The sequence below is a fragment of the Sorex fumeus genome, unplaced genomic scaffold (assembly GCF_029834395.1).
Source record: "Sorex fumeus unplaced genomic scaffold, SorFum_2.1 ptg000153l, whole genome shotgun sequence".
In the NCBI taxonomy this organism is placed as follows: Eukaryota; Metazoa; Chordata; class Mammalia; order Eulipotyphla; family Soricidae; genus Sorex; species Sorex fumeus.
The window spans coordinates 1,305,289-1,325,368 of record NW_026606210.1 but is presented as its reverse complement, the minus strand read 5'-3'; the positions used below and the strand labels follow the sequence as shown (position 1 = coordinate 1,325,368).

Sequence of the window (20,080 nt, the reverse complement as noted above, 5' to 3'; positions counted from 1 at the left end):
GGACCAGCCTGCCAGCTCGGGTCGCTTGGCTGTGCCTGAGAGACCAGGGAGGGCCTGGCCGCTTCCTGGGGCCTGCAAGGGGCGAGGCCTGGGGGCTCCCCGGGGCCCCACCGCCCGGGAGACCCCCAGTCGCCCTCCCTTCAAGCCAGGTGACTCGGGCCTGTGGGAGACTCATGAGGGGGGTTGTCCTGCCCCAGAGGTCCCCGTGGTGTGGCTCACAGACCGGCCACTCCCTGGGGCGGCCCTGGGTGGGGGCTTCAGGAAGCCCCTCTGCTTTCGAGACCTCTTGAACGGTGGGGTGCCCAGGCCCAGCCCCCGGCCGCCCGGACCTGTGCCGGGAAGCCCCTGGGAGGACGTGGCCAGCCTGCAGAAGGCGGCCCCCCAATGGCACAGGGGCAGGTTGTGGGGGATGAAGAGGCCTCTGGCCGCCCCCCAGAGTCTGCCTTGTGCCCATGGAGTGGCAGTGTGGGCCAGGGGTCAGGGGCCATGTCCCCGCTCGGGGCTTCTGGGACCGATGGCCGAGTCTCCACTCAGACACCCAGAGCCTGCCCAGGGGCACTGGGCCTGGGACTCTCAGGGCTGGACACGGCTGTCAGGCTGCACTGTGACCGTGGAGCTGGGACTGTGGGGTTGTGACTGACTCTTGGACTGTACCTGTCAGACTCTGGCTGTGACCATGTTGGGCTGTGGCTGTGAGTGTGACTGTCAGGCGGTGACTGTGACTCAGGCTGTATCCGAGACTGTCGGGCTGTGACTGACTCTCAGGGCTGTGGTTGCCACGCTGTGGCTGTGACTTGACTCAGACTGTTACTGTCAGGCTGTGGCTAGGAGTGTGACTGTCGGGCTGCGACTGTGGGGCTGTGGTTGTGACTGTCGGACTGTGACTGTGACTGTGTGATCAGACTGACTGTGACTGTCCCGCTCTGAGTGTGATTGTCAGGCCGTCTGTGCAGCTGTGTGACTGTGATTCAGGCTGTGTCTGTGGTGATCAGGCTGTGAGTGTGAATGTGACCAGCAGGTTGTGTGCCTATGAATCAGGCTGTGACTGTGGCTGTCAGGCTGTGAGTGTGAGTGTGACTCTGGCTGTGTTTGACTTCAGACTGTGACTCGGGTGTATCTGTGACTGTCAGGCTGTGACTGACTCTCAGGGCTGTGGTTGTCAAACTGTGACTGTGACTTGACTCAGACTGTGACTGTCAGGCTGGCCGGGGTGGACGTGCTCATGGGCAGTGCCCAGGCCCGGCACTTGTGCTCACACCTGGGCACACCCCAGGGCTGCTCCCTCCGCCGGCTCCTCCCGGGCAGGGGCTCCTTTGCGCTCCCCACATGCCCTCAGGACGCCGCGTCAGGAGTCTAAGAGGAGACCAGCAGCCCCTCCGAGGCCCTCCCGGGTGGGCCGGGACAGCTGTGTCCTTCCCTCTGGCCTGGAGCCGTGGGCACTGGGCCTGACAGGAGGAGCCGGCAGCTGCATCCTTGGCCAAGAGAACAGACCAAACCGCACCGTGTCCAAGGGCACATCTGGACGGGGCAGCCGATAGCGGGGAGGACGTCAGGGGCTGTGGCCGCCCCCGGCACTGTCTGCCAACGGCCTAAGCAGTTACGAACCGTCGCGAGCAGGTTCCGAGCGGGGGCCGCGTTCTCCAGCCTGTGCCGGCCCATCCCGTCACCCCCACCCCGCGCCCGCGAGGTCAGGCTTCAGCTGTCGCTGGCCTTTCCGAAGCCACACCGCTGTCCCCTCCTCCTGGGCACTCGTCCTTCCCTCAGGCCTGAAAGGCCGTAGCACACAGAGGGTCCCCCCCTCAGTGGCCCCGCGGCTGGCCCGGCCCCCTCTGCACACTCAGGGAGGCTCCCGCCAGCCCCACCGCGGTGCCCGGCGATGGGCTGGATCCTCCTCCGAAGACTAGTGACCCGACACCCACACCCCGGAGCCCGCGCCAGGTCGGTGTTGGCTGCCCAGAGGCGCCAGGCTGCCCTGGCACCTCTGGGGAGGAAGCGAGGAAAAGGAGCCATGCAGACCTGTGTACGTGATACCACACACACACACACACATAAGGCACACATAGAACACACACTGTGGGGATACACTACATGCAGACACAGCACACATGCACATACGCAGAACATACACAGTGCAGATATACACACTAGGTGCAAAAACAGCACACGGGCAGCACACACATACACAGTGTGGGTATACCCTACAGCACGCGTGCACACACACACACATGCAGACCCCACAGCTCTTCTCGGGACCCCCGTTCCTGCACACGGCAAATCTACTGGGGAAGATGCCCAAGACCTTCATAGAAGCCATTGGGTTCCCAGGTCGGTGGCTGCAGGGGGCGGGCTGGGGTGTCCCCAGGACCCAGTGGAAACCCCCATTCTCGGTGCAGACCCCCTCGGCCCGCCCGGAGGGGAAGCCCTGCCCGGGCGAGGCTCACCAGTGCCTTATCTCAGTGTTGGGGGGGGCGGCCTCGTCACCCCGGGAGTAGACAGGGGTCCCTCTTTATCTCAGACTCGGGGGGGCCGGTGTCTCCCCGGGTTCCTGTGCCGGGACCCCCTCGGCCTGTCTGTCCGCGACGTCTTGCTGTGACCGATGAATGTAAAGACGATTCAGGGTACAGTTCTGCCTTAATGGTCTTGAAAAAAAAATAAAACTATTTTTTAAAGTGCATCTGGCTCCCTGGGTGATCCCGCGAGGTGGACGTGGGGGTCTGGCTGTGGGTCATTCGCGCGTCGGGACCCCGCGAGCAGAGAAGAACCCCAGCGGGCCCTCCCAGCTGCTGCGCTTTGGGGTGAGGCTGGGGGGGACGGGCCCAACAGCCCTCAGCCCTGCTCAGCACACAGCATCGACAGGCTCTCGGGGCTCTGGTCGCATTTTATTGTCCTTGGAGCCTTCTGTCACGGACACGACAGGAGCCCTCGGCCGGCCCGGCTCAGGGGTACCCGTGGGGCGCCCGCCCCGCCCCCACGCTGGCCCTCAAGGTGACCCCCGGGGGCAGGCTCGTCCCCCGTGGTGCTGCGTGTCCTGCCGGCAGCTGCCAGGCTCCCAGGCCTCCTTCTCGGCCGTCCTGGCTGCTGGCCACCGCAGCCCCTCTGGCCGGCTGCCCTCACGGCTGGGCCCCAGGCCGGCCAGCCGGCTTCTTGGCGGACGCTTTCCTCTTGTCCAGGTCCTGCCGGATTTCCTGCGGGAAGGCGCTGAGGTTCTCGCGGACGCAGGGCAGGCAGAAGCGTCGGCAGTAGAACAAGCTGCATCCCTGCGGGCAGGGGAGAGGCGGGCGCTGAGGCCCCGCGTGGAGAGCGGCCGGTGCAGGTGGACCCGTCCCACCCCTCCTGCCCTGCCTCCCCACGACCCCCAGGGCTACCCACTTGGCCCACGCAAACCAGCCGGCCACACGCGCTGCACCGCGAGCCCAGCACCAGGAAGCGCTGCTGGTCAGGGGAGAAGGGGTCCTTCATGACGTAGCTCTCCTCCAGCAGGCTGCGGGCAGATCCCCGGAGACACCTCCGGGAGTCACACATGGAACTGGCCGGTGGGCCCCAGACCCCCACCCCTGCCCCCGCCTCATTGGAGTGGGGTCCCAAGGCCCCCAGCAACAGGGCTGCCCACTCCCGGCCTTACTGGGCAAAGCGGGGGCCCCCGGGTGCTCTGTGGCCAGGCAGAAGGCAGCCAAGCTCCCCGCCCCCTCCCTGGGTCCCCGGGAGAAATAGCAGACCAGGGCCCACCGTCGTTGGGAGGGCCCCTCGCTGCCCCGCAGGCCCCCGAGAGCCGGGGCTGGACTTGGTGGGCGGCGGAAAGGCCCCAGAAGGTGCCAGAACCCGGCTGCCGGCACATACTCACACAACGGACTGGGTGTTGGGGGGCTTCTGGCCCACGTAGCTGTAAGGCGCTGTGAGGGCGCAGAGCTGGCACTCAAAGGTACCCAGGGGGGCTCGCTCGCCCTCACCCGCCATCTGGAGACTGGAGGGAGGGGGGGGTCAATCTCAGAGCCAAGCCCCCCCTCCCCTGGAAGCCCACCTTCCCCTCCGTTCGGGCCTGAGGCTCTCGCCCACACAGCCCACAGGCCGGCCGCAAAGAAGCCACAGCTTGGCAGACAGACCCTCTCAGCTCACCCCAAAACGCATCAAAGCAAAAGGTACCTTCAAGGTCTCCCAACGGCCTGTCTCAGGGGTTGAGGGTTTCGGCCACCCCAGGCGGTGCTCTGGGGATCAAGACAGGGCTGGCCGAGGGCCAGGCAAGTGCCCCCCTAAGCAACCTATCCTGAGTGAGGATGATTAAAGTTTAGAGGAGTCACCAACGGAGTTTGGGACAAAGCAAACTCCACCCCACATAAGCAGGAAGAAAATAGAGAAGAGAAAGCGAAGCAACCAGAAAACGGACAAACCAAACGGAAAATGGTTGGGTAGGGAACCAACACTACAACTAAATCCCATGATTTCAGGGCTTCCAGAACGGGTTTCGTTTGCTCAAGATAGAGGAATTATGACTTAAAAAAATAATAATAATAAAAACAGGAACAAGGGGCTGGAGTTGATAGCACAGCGGGGAGGGCGTTTGCCTTGCACACGGCCGACCCGGGTTCGATTCCCAGCATCCCATAGGGTCCCCCGAGCACCGCCAGGAGTGATTCCTGAGTGCAGAGCCAGGAGGAACCCCTGAGCATCGCCAGGTGGGACCCAAAAATTAAAAAAAAAAAAAAAACAGGAAAGAGGACGTTGCTCAGTGGGACTAAAGACAATATATCTTGGGGCGGGTGGCACAAGGGTCATACCTGGCTGTGCTCAGAGATCACTCCTGGCGGTGCTTGAGGACCCTCTGTGAGGCCAGGGACCGGGAAATGGGCCAGGTGGGGGGGCAGCAAGTCCCTCCCTGCTGTACTGTCTCTTCAGACCCTAGAAACTGACTACTAAGAGGGACTCAAATTGGGGCCCCCAGGATGGGAGGGTGGGTTAGGGCGTTTGCCTTGCACTCGGCTAACCAGGATCCGGTCCCCCACACTGGGGGGGTCCTGGGAGCCCACCAGGAACGATGCTGGGTCAGGATCCTCCCCAGAGCCAGCTGGAAGCCCTGGGCACAGCCGCGTGTGGCCCCCCAAACAAAAACAAAAAATGTGACCCCCCTGGACAGGGGGCCAGGAGGAGCCCAGAGCGCTGCTGGGTGTGGCCCACCCACCCCCAAATAAAACGGAAATAATGGGGGGCGGAGAGACGGTGCTGGGGTTCCAGCGCTTGCTTTGCTCGCGGGCTGGCCCGGTTCTGCAGCGGGCAGGTCCGGTTCTGCAGCGGGCAGGTCCGGTTCTGCTGCGGGCAGGTCCGGTTCTGCTGCGGGCACGAGGTCCGCAGAGGCTGTGGCCACGCACGCCCAGGCCCGAGCCCGCCCCCGCCTGCCCGCGGCCCCACGGCCCGGCCCGACTCCGCGGCGGAACCCCCCAAGCCCCGCGACCCAAACCCCAAGCAGCAGAGCCGGAAGCCCGGGACCGGTCCGGCCCGGCCGTCCGCGCCGCGTCACTCACCTCCCGCCAGCCCCGCCCCGCGCCGCCCTGGCCAATGCGCGCGCGCGGACGCCGTCGTGGCCCCGCCCACGCCCCTGAGGCCCCGCCCCCAGCGCCCGGGCCCCGCCCCGTCGCCAACGGCGCCTTCCAGGCGCGCATGCGCGTCGCGAGTGGGCGGGGCTTGGGCGGACTTCCGCCTCGCGCGTCTCTTTGGGCCGTGCGGGCCGCGAGCCGGGCCGGTGCGTTTGGGTGGACTCGAGACCCCGACTCGGACCCGGCACGCCCACCCCCTCCCAGCCGCCCTCTGGGTTCCCCGGGCCCCGCAGAGGCCGGAGCGTGGCCACAGGTCCGGGTGCGGGTTAGCAGGCACTGTCCCCCACGGGATGCGGTACCCGGGATGCGGCATCCAGGATGCGGTACCCGGGATGCAGTACTGGGATGTGGTACCCGGGATGCGGCCCCCGGGATGCGGTACCCGGGATGCAGTACTGGGATGTGGTACCCGGGATGCGGCCCCCGGGATGCGGTACCCGGGATGCAGTACTGGGATGTGGTACCCGGGATGCGGCCCCCGGGATGCGGTACCCGGGATGCAGTACTGGGATGTGGTACCCGGGATGCGGCCCCCGGGATGCGGTACCCAGGATGCAGTACTGGGATGTGGTACCCGGGATGCGGCCCCTGGGATGTGGCACTGGGATGCGGTACCCGGAATGGGATTCTGGGATGCGGTACCCAGGATGCAGCCCTCAGGATGCAGTTCCCGGGATGTGACACCTGGGATGCAGTGCCCAGGATGCGGCATCCGGGATGTGGCACTAGTATGTGGCACCCCGGGATTTGGCACCCGCGATGTGGCAGTGAATTGTGGCACCGGAATGCAGTTCCCAGGATGTGGCACCCAGGACACGGTGCCGACTGTAGCTGCGTGAGGTCTCCTCCTCCCGGGCTTGCGGGCAGGCAGCGCTGTGTCCCTCAGGCCCCGTGTGCTAGGTCACAGGGCTCCCATCACGCTCCTCGTCCCAGGGCGGGTTCCATACTGGCATCGTCACATCCTCACCACATTTCTCCCAGGCCTGCATGGATTTAACACCCCCCCCCCCACACACACACACACTCACACACACACACACCCTCCTGACCTGAGACCCTCGACTGCTCCTCGGGGGCATCAGTTTGGGGGCAGAGTCACCTGCTGCAGCTGTGGGTCTGGCCAGAGCTCTGTCCTGTGGGACTCAGAAGTGAACTGGGACTCCAGGATGTGGTACTGGGTCCCCACATTTTAGTGACACCCTAGCCCGGGATCCGGGAACTGACAATTTCATCTTCTCATTAATTTTGGGTTGGGGCCACACCCAGCAGTGCTCGGGGCTTGGGAATTACTCCTGCAGTGCTCGGGGAACCAAGCGGGCTGCCCAGATCATTGGGGTCAGCCAGGCAAGTGCCTGACCTGCTAGACTGTCCCTCCGCACCCCCAGACTCATCTGGACCACTGCCCCCTTTCAGGAAAGAAGCATCTAGTGACCCCAGATCTCCCTTTTTTTTTTGTCGTCTTCTGGGCCACCCCCAGCCTCAGGGCTCACTCCTGCCTCTGTGCTCAGGGGTCACTCCTGGTGGCTTCAGAGGAGCAACGATCCCGGGGATGGAGCCCCGAGGGGGCACTTTGGGGGGTGGGAGCAGTGACTGTCCATCAAACCCAGGTTAGCACCGTTGTAACCGTGGAAGCTGAACAACAGGAAAGAAGGGAGGGACAGAGGGGAGGGGGAGAAAGGGAGGAGGGAGGGCGGGAGAAAGGAAGAAATGATGGAAGGAACGAAGAAGCGAGCGGGGCTGAGGCCGGGCTGTGGCGGGCCCTTGCTCCTTCGTTTTCCTGAGCTTCTCCTGCAGTGGTCAGCGGGCTGTGTCCCCTCTCTGACGGCCGCTGCTGTCCCCGCAGGGCGGTGGGCCCGGTCCCTTCCACCGGCAGTTGAGTCTCTGCAGGGTCAGCACTGCCCAGGCCTGGCTCAGCCCTGAGGCCACCCAAGCTGTGACTGACTCTGGCCTGCATCTCTGAGCAGAGCCCTGGTGTGTGTGTGTGTGTGTGTGTGTGTGTGTGTGTGTGAGAGAGAGAGAGAGAGAGAATGTGCATATTTGTGTGAGTGGGGGTGTGTGAAATTGTGTGTGTGGGAATTGTGAGATATGTGTGGAGGTGTGAGTGTGGGAGGACTGTGGGGTGGGGGAGGAGTGTGTGTGTGAGACAGCATGTGGGGCGGTGAGAGTGTTTATGTTTGTGTCTGTGTAGAAGTGTGTGTGTCTTTGTCTGTGTGTTTGTGTCTGTGTATGTAGGAGTGTGTGTGTGTCTGTGTAGGAATGTGTCTCTATGCGTGTGTGTGTGTGTCTGTGGGTATGTGTGTCTGTATACATAGGAGTGTGTGTGTGTGTGTGTGTGTGTGTGTGTGTGCGCTCTCCTTCCTCTTCCTCCCTTGAGTGTTTTCCTCAGGGTGGGGACAGGAATTGAGCCCCTGTACCGCCCCCAGGGCCCGACAGAAGGGGACTTCAGCTGCCTGGGAGTCGGGACTGTGTGTGCCCCGAGCCCACCCAGGCAGACCGGCTCCAGGGGGCAGGGTCGTGGGCATGCCCCGCCCAGCTGGGGACCGAGACATCCCGGCTGGCCACTAGGGCCCCTGGTGCCCCCCACCCGGGCTCTCGGCCCCCTCAGCAGTGCCCAGCTCAGCGCAGGACTCCGGGCCACCCTCCGCTCGGGGCGCCTCTCTGGGCGGGAGCCCCCGTCACAGTGACCCTCCCCCAGAATCCGCACACCTCCTGAAGAAAACTCAGGTTTAATTTCCACAAAGCCTGGAGCGACTTGCGTGGGCGAGCCACCCACCCGCTGCAGGAGCAGGACCCCCATCTCCGTGCTCCTGGACACCCCACGCCCAGCCCAGGCACGCCCGAGACCCGTCAGCCCGAGCCACATGCCGTGTGCCGTGGCCACAGAGCGCCGTGGCCTCCCCCAGCCCTTCACCCTCCGCCCTGGTGACGGGGACGGTGGCCCTGGCCGGCTGGGATGCGGGGCCTGGGGCTCGCCGCCCCTGGTCTACGAAGGCCCCCGGCGGGGCCTTTGCACCCACCACAGCTGTGCTCCGGAAGGGCTCTGCCAGTGGGGGGCGGGGTGGGAGGGCCCCTCCCTTACCTGGGGGGGCTCTCCAGCCCCCTGACCTGCCGTCAGCGCTGGAAGCTCCCCCCCGGCCTGCCCAGAGGTAGAGCGGGTGGAATTCCGAGCCGCGGGGGTTGGGGCCAGCGCCCGTCAGACCACCAGGTAGACCATTCTCCGCCCGCTGATGTTCCGCGTCTTGAGTCCCAGGTACCGGCGGTCCTTCTTCAGCGGCTGCCCGTACACCATGCCCACCAGGAACTCGGGCTCCGGCTCGTACTGGGGCTCCGGCTGGCACCGCAGGAACGCCAGCGCGGCCCGGAGCTTCCGGCACAGGTAGGTCACGGCCTCCGCCTCGTCCGACGGCTCCTCGTACACGGGCTGCTTCAGGCCCTCGTAGGCCGACAGGATCACGGCCTGGAAGAGTTTGACGAGCACGCAGACCATCACCAGCAGGAAGGAGGCGAGGAAGAGCAGGCCCAGGGCCCCATCGCGGCCGCCCGAGAACTCGGTGCTGCGGAAGGCCGAGACACAGTAGGAGCAGACGGTCTGCGTGGCGTGCGCCAGGCTGCTGTAGTTCCACTCGTGCTGGCCGAACACCAGGTAGCCGAAGACCATGAAGACGAGTAAGTAGACGGCCACGATGAGGGCCACGTGGCCGATGGCCGGCCCGGCCGTCTGGATGGCCCGCTGCGCCAGGCGGACGTCGTAAAAGGCGCGCGAGTACCGCAGGCTCTTCAGGACGCTCAGGAAGATGAGGAAGCCCAGGACGACCCTCACGGCGCCGTCCAGCTGCGCCACGGCGTGGAAGGGCACGAAGGCCGCCGGGTGGGCCACGTGGGCGCGGATCAGGCGCGTGGCCAGAACGTGCTTCCAGGCGAAGAGCGCGATGCCCACAGCGAAGAGGCCCTTGAGGGTCAGGTTGAGCCAGTTGTAGACGCTCCGCAGGTAGGCGGTGCCCTCCTGGCCCATGACGTAGGCTTCGTCCAGCGCATAGGCCGCGAAGAAGAGGAGGACGGCCGCGTACAGGTAGGCCTCCGCCGACGTCTCCCGGTCGAGGTCGGCCAGCGTGAACGAGTGCAGGGCGAGGCTGGCGTTGACCGCGCCCAGCGGCGAGACCTCGAACAGCACGGACAGGCTGCCAAGGAGCCCGGCGTCGGGGCTGAAGGTGGTCAGCTCCAGGACCACGGCCCGCGTGCGCCCGTCCAGCCAGCGGTCCCGCTGCAGGTCCGCGAGCCTCAGCGTGGAGTTGAAACGCTGCTCCTCGGGGTAGAAGTAGAAGGCGTAGCCGCCGGACCCGTAGGCGTCCAGGACCCCGAAGGACACGTAGGCCCCCTGCGCTTCCGGCGGCTGGTAGAGGAACCCGTCGGCCCTCTGGGTGGAGACGACGGCGCCCCAGGCGCTCGAGTAGTTCCTGGTGTCCTCGCGGTCGGCCCCGGACTCCGGGGGGTGGCAGCGGACCCGGCCCCGGTTCCGGCCGGGGCCCAGCGTCTGGGCGGGCAGGCAGAACTTCTTGCCGGGCTCGGCCCGCACCTGTCGCAGCCGCGGGAGGCCGAGGATCTTGGAGGAGCTGTCGGGGAGGAAGGTGGGGTCCTGTTCGTTGTGGAACAGGGGCACGGGCACGCGGCCCAGCCACTCGTAGACGTCCTGCAGCTCGGTGACGGCGCCCAGGCCCGGGGAGAAGCAGTCGCGGAGGAAGCGGCTGTAGTGGAAGCTGCCGGCGTGGCCCAGCGCGGCCACCAGGGCCAGGAGCAGCGCCAGGAAGAGCACGTGGGTGAGCACGTAACCCAGGAAGAGCAGCGCCCGCTTCCGCACCCGCTGCTTCCTCTGGAAGATCCGGACCTCGTCCTCGGTGAGGGGCTGGTACATGCGGGAGCGGCGGAGGGCGACGATGTCCTGGTGCAGCGCCTCGGTCTCCTCGGGGCTCAGGTCCCGGGGCCGCAGCTGGATCTGCATGTAGTGGTAGTTGCTGGTCCACGGGAGGTTCTTGGCGTACTTGGGCTGGCTGGTGCGGTAGCCCGAGACGAGGATGATCTTCAGGGGCTGCACCACCAGCACGGACTGGCAGAAAGCGCAGAAGGAGGCCAGGAGCCACTCGACGGACTTCTCGTAGCCGTACGTCAGCCCGTAGAAGATGATGAAGGCGGAGGAGACGCTGGAGACGGCGAACACCAGGAACCAGGCGAGGAAGACGCACCAGCCGGGCAGGACGAAGTGGGGCTTCCTCTGCGGGGGGGCCGCCGACTTCAGGCGCGTGGACCCCAGGATGATCGGGGGCTTCTCCTGGCGGGACGCCGGGTCCGGGTGCAGGGATTCCGTGCTGTGGCGGTGCTGGGGCGTGTCGCGGACGCTGACGGAGCTGGCCACGGAGCTGGCCTTCCCGTGGGTCTGGGAGAGGCGCCGGGACACGGGCATGTCCCGAAGGCTGGTGGCGCTGGCGTTCCTGTGGGGCTGGGTGGGGCTCTGGGACTCGGGCATCCGGAAGAGCAGGCGGGTCCTCCTGGCCTTCGCCCTGCCCAGCGCGCCGTGGGCGTGCTGCTTCCGCAGCGACTTCTTCTGAGCCTTGGCCGCCTCCTCGGTGTACCAGACCTGCAGGCGCTCCTCCCAGTGGCCGGCCTCCGGGCTGGGCTTGGGGGCCGCCTGGGGGGTCACGTCCTCCAGCTCGGCCTGCGGCCGCCTCTGGGAATAGACAAACAGGGCGGCGATGACCAGCTGGACGGGGAGGGTGATGAGGCAGCTCTGTAAGCCGATGACCATGGTCTCCACGTACTGGAAGGCCACGGGCCCCTCGTGGTCCTCGGGCTCGAGGGAGAAGAACATGATGTTGGTGACGAGGGAGGCCAGCAGCATGGCCAGGCAGCAGGAGAGCCGCTGCAGCCGGTCGAAGCGGTTGCCCACCACGCCGGAGAAGACGGAGAACCAGGCGTGGTCGGCGCCCAGGCTGTGGACGCAGTCGATGAGGAAGTAGTCGCCCGGGGCCAGCCTGCGGTCGGCGGGCATCGGGGAGAAGGTCTCGTCCAGGGAGGTGTCCACCGAGAGCCACGTCCGGCACAGGAAGAGCCAGATGTGCCGGCTGAAGAGGCTCTCGACCTTGAGTCGGCTCAGGTACCAGCCGGGCGCCCAGCCCTCGTTGTTGTGCCAGACGCGGACGGACCGCAGGTCGCCCAGGTCGCTGCGCGTGGTCAGCAGGAAGGTGTGGATGCTGCCCCGGTAGAGGGCCTTGACCTGCGGGTGGCTCAGGCAGTGGGCGTCGCTCGCCCCCTCCGTGCCCCGCAGCTGGACGAAGACGTCCGCCCGGGTGCCGGCGCCCCAGCGGCTGCCCGTGAAGACGGTGAGCAGGTAGCAGACGTTGTCGTAGGGGTCGTTGTCGGGCAGGACGATGACGTGGTCCCGCAGGAACTGGTCAGTCTCGTCGCGGTGCAGGGCCCAGAAGGCGAAGGCCACGTAGAGGCCCATGACGAGGACGACGGTCAGGAGCGTCACGGGGTTCTGGGGGACGGTCTTGATGACCTCGAGCCGGAGGTCCACGAAGTTGGGGGCCACCAGGACGCGGGAGCTCAGGAAGTGGGTCCGGAGCTGCTCGCCGGTGGCCCCGAAGAAGCGGAGCTGCCGCCGGGCGCGGAGGTGGCCCGCGCGCGCCGTGCACACGCAGTGCACCTGCGCCCAGGTGGTGTGTGCCCCCAGCCCGCACGTGTGCTCCCGCCACTCGCCGTAGTCGCCCGCCATGTCCAGGCACTGCAGGCGCAGCACGGAGACGTTCACGAGCTGGTCGGTGGGGCCCGAGACGAAGCGTGGCGCCCGCAGCAGCACCACCAGCCAGGCCGGTGCCTCGGGGTTCCTCTCGGCCGCCAGCCGCAGCAGGGACGGGGACAGGCAGAGCACGTGGGCCGAGGCCACTGGGCAGGCCGGGTCGAAGCGGTCGCTGTGGTTGGCCACGGGGGGGCCGTCGGGGGGCACGAGGAAGGTGGCGACCAGGGCCGCCTCGGAGACCGTGCGGCCGGCGTAGAGCGAGGCGGTGAACAGCACCGTCACCTCCGTCAGGATGTAGACCAGCACCTCCTGGGCCGTGCCGCCCAGCTCGAAGCTGAACGCCCCCGAGGTGACCCTCCCCGGCTCCCCGGTTTCCTCCGACCGGTGGTCGGGCCCCACGGTGAGGGGGAAGAGGCCGTCGCTCAGGTTGGTCCGGAGCAGGAGCGTGTCCGTCACGTCGGGGACGACGTCCACCGTGTCGCCGTTCGGGGCCGTCCCCGTCACGCGGAAGCCGGCCACCCGGACCGGGCTCGGCCCCGGGGCCGCGAGCCAGGGGAAGGGGTCGGCGGCGAACATGCAGAACATGATGGAGACGGGCGAGCCCTCGGGCAGGCTCTCCACGCTGGCTGGGGTCAGCGTGGGCTGGAAGCAGGCCGGGCCGGCCGGGTCCTCCTCGCAGAGGACACTGGCGTTCCACCTGGGCGTCTTCCGGACGTAGATGTTGACGCTGGCGCTCCTCAGGGTGGTGGTCTCGTTGCTCGGGACCTTCCCGGCCAGCACGGTGGCCACCAGGCCCTGCAGCACGTACAGCGGCTCCTCGGCCACCTCGTGGGGGCTGGTGTGGTGCAGGAGGTTGGACAGGGTGGTGAGGACGCCCGTGCACACGGCCTCCACCTGCTCCGTGTCGAAGTGCTCGTCCCCCCGGTGCTTCTGCAGCGCCTCGTTGGCCTGCCAGATCCTCACCAGGGCCTGGATCTGGATGGCCCGGGGCAGGTCCTCGGCCACCTCGGTCAGCTTGGCGAGCAGCATGACCACCTGGCCGATCTGCTCCGCCGTGTCCAGGGGCAGCAGGGAGGCCTTGGAGACGAGCTCCTCGTACAGCTTCTCGCGCTCGGACTGCTGCTCCTGGCCCAGCTGCACGTCCTTGAGCATGGCCGCCACCAGGTAGAAGAGGTAGCCGGCCACCTCGACGTCCCTGTCGCTCACCTCGGACGCCGCGCTGCGGGCGGGCGCCGTGGTCAGGTTGCCCAGTTGCTCCAGCAGCGCCGCCGACGAGATGGCGCGGGTGGGCGCGTGCACCCGGGCCCGGAAGGCCACCTGCGAGAAGGCCCCGCGGGCGTCCGACACCTGCGCGTACAGCTTCAGGGAGTCGCGGTTGGCGGGGTCCCCGGGGGGCAGGAAGGACGTGGCCACGCTCGACGCGTTCCCCAGGTACAGGATGGCGCCCAGCGTGTTCTCCTCCAGGGAGCTGATGGTGCCGAACCCGCGCAGGTCGGAGACGATGATCTTATAGGTCAGCGGGGTGTCCTTGTCCCGGAAGTCCCGGCACTGGACGACAAAGTGGGTGAGCAGCGAGGTGCCTTCGGCCGGCCGCACGCGGCACTTCCCGGCCTGGGGGGGCTGGTTCACGGTGAAGGCGTGCGCCAGGCTCACGGTCCTGCCGCCCCACGTGCTCAGGTGCACCCGCACCCGGTAGCCCGCTTCTGGGAGGCCCTGGAACGCGAAGGCCTTCAGGGACACACAGGCACCCGCCCTCCCGGTGGTAGTGTGCGACTCCCAGTCGAACGGAAGCTCCTGCCCGGCGTCCGACGCCAGGGACCACGTGTACGCGTCGCGGGGGGTGCACTGGGTGCAGTTGGCACACAGGGAGAAGGCTTCCGAGACCATCAGGACTTGGCCGCAGTTTCCCAGGCACGTGATGTTGGTGGGCGGCGGGGGCCCGGGCTCCACCTGGACCGTTTTCTCGGCAGACGCACTCCGGCTTCTCTTCTGGATGACCATTTTGAAAAAGTACGTGCCGCCGCCTCGGAGGGTCCTGGGCGGGAGCGCCAGGACTGAGCCCTGGGGGCCCGGCCACAGCAGAGATGTCTGCTCTGGGAGACACAGGTGGTCCCTCCCTGTGAGCTGCAGGGGGTCCTGGAGGAGGGCAGCGTCGGTGCTGCAGTACCACGCAAACTGCATCCCGTCGAAGGGGTTCTTGTCGGCATCCGGGTCCGAGGAGGACGATCCGTTCAGGACCAGCGGGTCGGCGAAGCTTATGGTGAGGTTCGGGGGCCCCTGGAGGACTGCCTTCAGGGGGCTTCTGACGAAGGTGATGTAGAAGCGGTCGGACGCCTTCGCCAACTCCCGGCCGGCGCTGAGGAGGCTGAGGGAGAAGTTGAAGGCATACAGGCCCGGAGCTAAGAAGTTGCTGGGGATGAGCAGGACCCAGCGCTCCTTGCCCGTCACCAGGTTGAGCTTCAGAGACCTGTGCCAGCGGTGCGGGTCGCCCATGGACCGCAGAGCCAGCACCTGCCACCTCTCCAGCCTGTCCTGCGCCTGCGGGCAGTCCACGCGCACGTTCCCGTCCAGGGTCGCGGTCAGCTTGCGGTTCAGGACCAGCGGGGACAGGCCCCGGTCCGACGTGATCTTCAGGTTCTGGATGGTGCAAGGCTGAAGGACCTGGCGGGCCGGGCGCGCGCGCAGGGGCGCACGGATCAGGGGCGCACGGATCAGGGGCGCGCGCAGGGGCGCACGGGCCGGGCGCGCGCGCGGGGCGGGGGCGCGGGCACCCACCTGGCGGCTCGGCGCGGCCCCCTCGGCCCCCAGGGGGAAACGGGCCGGGGTCCCGGGCGGCGGGACAGGGCGCAGCCGGGGCGCGGGCAGGGGGCCCAGGGCCAGGGCCAGGAGCAGCAGCGTGGGCCCAGGCCGCATGGCGCCGGCCGGCTGGGAGGACGCTGCGAGTGGCCAACGGCCGCCCGCGGGGTCACGAGGTCACGGGGCTCGGGGCGTCGGTCAGGGGGGCTGGGGTCACGGGGCCCAGCGGCGAGAGGGTCCGGCTGCAGGGGAGAGGGCGTTGGAGCTGAGGGGAGCTGGGGGCGGCGATGGGGAGTCGTGGGGGTCGCTGAGAGCCGGGGGCTAGACCTAGGTGGGACTCAGCTGGGATGTCCAGGATCACTGACCGCCAGGCAGGCCCGGAGGGGAGCTGGGAGCACAGCCCCGCCCGTCCCCAACCCACCTGGGGCGCACAAGTGGGGTCACCGCCCACATCCCCTCTCACAAGCCCCCGTGTGGCAGGAACCCCCTGCGGTGGACAGTGAGTGACCGGGCCAGGGCCGCCTTTGTTTTAGTCGGACACTAGAAAGTATTTCCGCTGCTGGCTCACGTCCCGGGGCCTCTGGAAGTGCCACTGAGGCAGGCCCAGTGAACAGAGCCGGGTGCCTGCAGTGGACAGGGCTGCAGGGTGAGCCAGGGACCCCCCCACCCCATCTTGGGTCTGTCCCATCCTATGCTCCACGGCCAACACGGAGTCCTTCTCGCAGGCCGGCAGGACCCCGCTTCTTCGTGTCTTTGGGGCTCTCTGAACTTATTTTATCTTTCACTTATTACAAAATGTTGAGGGTAGGAGGCTTTATTTTAAGTTATTTTTATTTATTTTTATTTTGGGGGTCACACCTGGCGATGCACAGGGCTTACTCCTGGTTCTTGTACTCAGGCATTACTCCTGACAGTGCTCGGGGGACCCTATGGGATGCTGGGAATCGAACCCGGGTTGGCCTCGTGCAAGGCAAACGCCCTCCCCGCTGTGCTATCGCTCCGGCCCCTTAAGTTTTATTTTGTTTTGTGCCCCACCCGTCAGTGCTGGGGTGCTGGGGACCACCCCCAGCAGTGTTTAGGGCCCACGCCCTGAGGTACTTGACCGTGTATGTGTGCGGTGCCAGGAGTGTGGATGATCTCGGTCCTCTGAGCCCTCTCTCCCTGGCAGTGAACCCTCCCCTCCCGTTGAAGTATTTAGACCATCAGCCTTTAATGCAGTTACCACCACTTCATCATTGATGTGGTTGGCCCGGGGCCTCCTTGGTTATTTGTTTTTTATTATCCCTCCGGTTACGTTTTCCCTCTGTTTTGATCCAGCGTGAGTCATGCGACTCTTTCTTCTTCTCCGACCTGGGCACCTACCTGGGCCAGGCCTCTTCCAAGGCACCAACCCAATGCTTACCAGACTTCTGTTTGGGGGTGTGAGACATTAAAAGCAAAGCCTGGAAGGTTCAGGGGGGTGGGGGGCGGGCCAGGGCAGAGCACAGGCCCCGTACTGCGGGGGCGTGGAATGCCGTCCCTGGCACTGCAGAAATGAAAGATAAAAGAATGCGTGGGGCTGGAGCGATAGCACCGCGGGGAGGCGTTTGCCTTGCACGCAACCGACCCGGGTTCGATTTCCAGCATCCCATAGGGTCCCCCGAGCACCGCCAGGAGTCATTCCTGAGTGCAGAGCCGAGAGGAACTCCTGAGCATTGCCAGGTGTGATGTAAAAAGACAAAAAAAAATAATAATAAAGTTGGAATGTGAAAAAAGTATAGTCAAGTGACATCTGCACTTGTTTGTTCATTGCAGCACTCTTTACAATAGCCAGAATCTGGAAAAAAAACCTGAGTGCCCGAGAACAGATGACTGGTTAAAGAAACTTTGGTACATTTACACAATGGAGTGCTATGTAGCTGTTAGAAAAGATGAAGTCATGAAATTTACATACAAGTGGCACTACATGGAAAGTATCATGCTAAGCGAAATGAGTCAGAAAGAGCGGGATAGACACAGAAAGATTGCATTCATCTGGGAACATAAAGCAACAAAATGGGAGACTAACACCCAGGAGTGGCCGAGATTAGTACCAGGAATTTTGCTCCATGACTTGGAGGCCAGCCACACATGCTAGGGGAAAAGGAAGCTCAGATAGAGAAGGGAGCACCAAATAATGGGTGTTGGGAGGATCCTCCCAGGATGGGAGAAGCATACTGAAAGTAGACTATAGACCAAACATGATTGCCACTCAATGCCTCTCTTGCGAAACTCAGGACCCCAAATGAGAGAAAGAACAAAAGGGAGTGCCCTGCCATAGAGGCGGGGGGGATGGGGGGATGGGGGGTGGGAGGGATACTGGGATTCGTGGTGGTGGGAAATGGGCACTGGTGGAGGGATGGGTGTTTGATCATTGTATAATTGAAACCCAAGCACAAAAATTTGTAAGTCTACAACTGTACCTAATGATGTCTCACTGTCACTGTCACTGTCACTGTTCATTGATTTGCTCGAGCGGGCCCAGTAATGTCTCCATTGGAGACCTTGTTGTTACTGTGTCTGGCATATCGAATGCGTCACCGGGAGCTTGCCAGGCTCTGCCATGTGGGCGAGATACTCTCCGTAGCTTGCCGGGCTCTCCGAGAGGGGCGGAGGAATCGAACTCGGGTCGGCCATGTTGGCTGCATGCAAGGGAACACCCTACCTGCTGTGCTATCGTTCCAGCCCTGGTGTCTCACTAATAAAAATTAAAGAATTAAAAAAAAAAAGTGGGAATGCGAGCCTGGCAAGCTGTGTGAGTCCACGCGTGCAAACGGGATGGGGAAACAAGATGGTTTGTATCACCTTCGGGCGTGGTGCTGCCGCCAAACCTATCATCCGCAAAACACGTCCACTTCCCCGGGAGAAAACTGGCCACCAGCAAGCCCATCCCCGGGTGCCCAGTCCCGGATACCTGTGGCGTTGCTCCTCTCATGCCTCACAAAAGTGGAACCGTCTGAGACTTTTGCACTTGGCGTGACCCAGAGGCCTGCCTGTGTGCTCGGCGGCTGCGTGCCCAGATCCTGCCTGCCTGTGGGTCTGTTGTTGGGCACTTGGGGTCCCCTGCTTTGGGGACGGGAGTGAGGAGGCCGCTTGTGAGCGTCTGTCTGTGTGCAGGTAGCTGGGAAGCCAGTGGCGGGGGGAAGCTGGCACTTTTTTTTTCCTTTTTGGGTCACACCCAGCGATGCTCAGGGGTTACTCCTGGCTCTGCATTCAGAAATTCCTCCTGGCAGTGCTCAGGGGAACCCTATGGGAAGCTGGGAATCGAACCCAGGTTGGCCGCATGCAAGGCAAACACCCTACCCGCTGTGCTATCATTCCAGCCCCAGGAAGCTGGCACTTTTTTTGGGGGGGGTCACACCCAGCGATGCCCAGGGGTTACTCCTGACTCTGTACTCAGGGATGACTCCTGGTGGTGCTCAGGGGACCCTATGGGATGCTGGGAGTCGAACCCGGCTCGGCCGCGTGCAAGGCAAACGCCCTCCCCGCTGTGCTATCGCTGCAGCCCCAGGAAGCTAACACTTTTGGGGGCGCCGTCTGTTTCCACATCAGCCGCGGGGTCTTACATCCCATCCGCCCGCTGGACACTGCCCCTGAGAGTGGCTCATTTTCCTGCCGGGCTGCCGTAGCACCCCCTTGTGGCCGTGACTTGCATCGCCCTGGCCGCCGAAACCCCCCCTTGCTGCAGATTCCCAGAGGCAAGAGGTCAGTCCTGCTTGCAGCAGGAACAAAAAAGTTCTTGCTGCAGAACCCAGGCAGCAGGACGGCTGCGGTGGCAGAAGCAGGGGGGACTCCTGAGAGAAACCCCCACGAGGGCAACGCTCCCTCCTGGAGACTTTCTGACTCACAAGGCGACTCTGGATGTTTTATTCTTGCGTGAAGCTTCGATGCCCCCACTTCAGTCTCAGGCTCATCCTGTCCATTCTTGCTGTGTGTCTGGTCTCGGGTGGGCGGGCAGGAGGGTGGCCACTGCGCGGCCTGACCTGTCCTTCTGCCCTTGCAATATTCACCCCTTTCCTTGCACTTTCTCTATTGAACCCTTCCTGTTCTTTCTCTCACTCCCAAGTATTTATTTGCAGATCTTCCAAGAAATATGTCCCACTCACATCCTCTGCTTCTTTTTAAAACTGAGATTTTTTTGAGGGGACCGGAGCAATAGTACAGCTGGTAAGGTACCGGCTTTGCATGTGGAAGACCCGAGTTTGATTCTGGCCATCCCATGTGGTTCCCTGAGCACCGCCAGGAGTGATTCCTGAGCGCAGAGCCAGGAGAACCCCCCGAGCGTCTCCAAGTGTGGCCCCAAATCCAAATAAATAAATAAATAATAAAATTGAGGGTTTTTTGTTCTTGTGGACTTGTTTTGGGTGAGCCTTTACGTATGCCTCCACTAAACGTATTCCAGATATGAGGGGCGAATATTTCTCCCATTTCCTAGTTGACCTTCTCCCATAAAAAAAAAAAAAAACTAAAGATTGCAGAAGAGTTTTTCATTTTGACATACCCAGCTTTTCTTATTTTACTGTGTTTGTTGTCCATCGGATAAGTGCAAGAACCATGAACCACGTAAGAAACCTTTTCCAAATGCAACATCACAAGACTTACCCCCTGAGAGTTTCACGGTCTAAGTCTCTTACGTAAGAGAGCAAGCTAATATTTTAATGCAAGGCTTGTGTGACCAGGCCCAAATCCCCGATGTGAAAACAAGCCACTTTGAAGGAAGGAAGTGCAGAATCTGATCCTGACCCTAACACTCGCTTTGGGCATCAGGTGTGTGTTTCGGTGGGGGTGGGGGTGGGGCATATATTGGGGGGAGAGGGGGTGGGGTCACACGCAGCTTTGCCCAGGGTTTACCCCTGGCTCTGCTCAGGGATCACTCCTGGTGGTGCTCGGA

General features: G+C 64.2%; 3 protein-coding genes across 3 annotated transcripts in view; all 3 read right to left on the bottom strand.

The window, feature by feature from the left end:
- CERK (ceramide kinase) overlaps positions 1-20,080 on the bottom strand; it is a 161,279-nt gene that overhangs the window by 7,293 nt on the left and 133,906 nt on the right. The gene's annotated exons all lie outside the window — the stretch shown is intronic.
- On the bottom strand, positions 3,097-3,961 carry CDPF1 (cysteine rich DPF motif domain containing 1). Its single transcript, XM_056107103.1, has 3 exons — positions 3,842-3,961; positions 3,370-3,481; positions 3,097-3,257 (listed from the first exon to the last, which is right to left on the bottom strand). Exons 1-3 carry the CDS (start codon positions 3,952-3,954, stop codon positions 3,111-3,113), a joined length of 372 nt encoding a protein of 123 aa, XP_055963078.1. The 5' UTR covers positions 3,955-3,961; the 3' UTR covers positions 3,097-3,110.
- PKDREJ (polycystin family receptor for egg jelly) lies at positions 8,779-15,288 on the bottom strand. The gene is made up of 2 exons (XM_056107074.1): positions 11,035-15,288; positions 8,779-10,956 (listed from the first exon to the last, which is right to left on the bottom strand). Exons 1-2 carry the CDS (start codon positions 15,286-15,288, stop codon positions 8,779-8,781), a joined length of 6,432 nt encoding a protein of 2,143 aa, XP_055963049.1.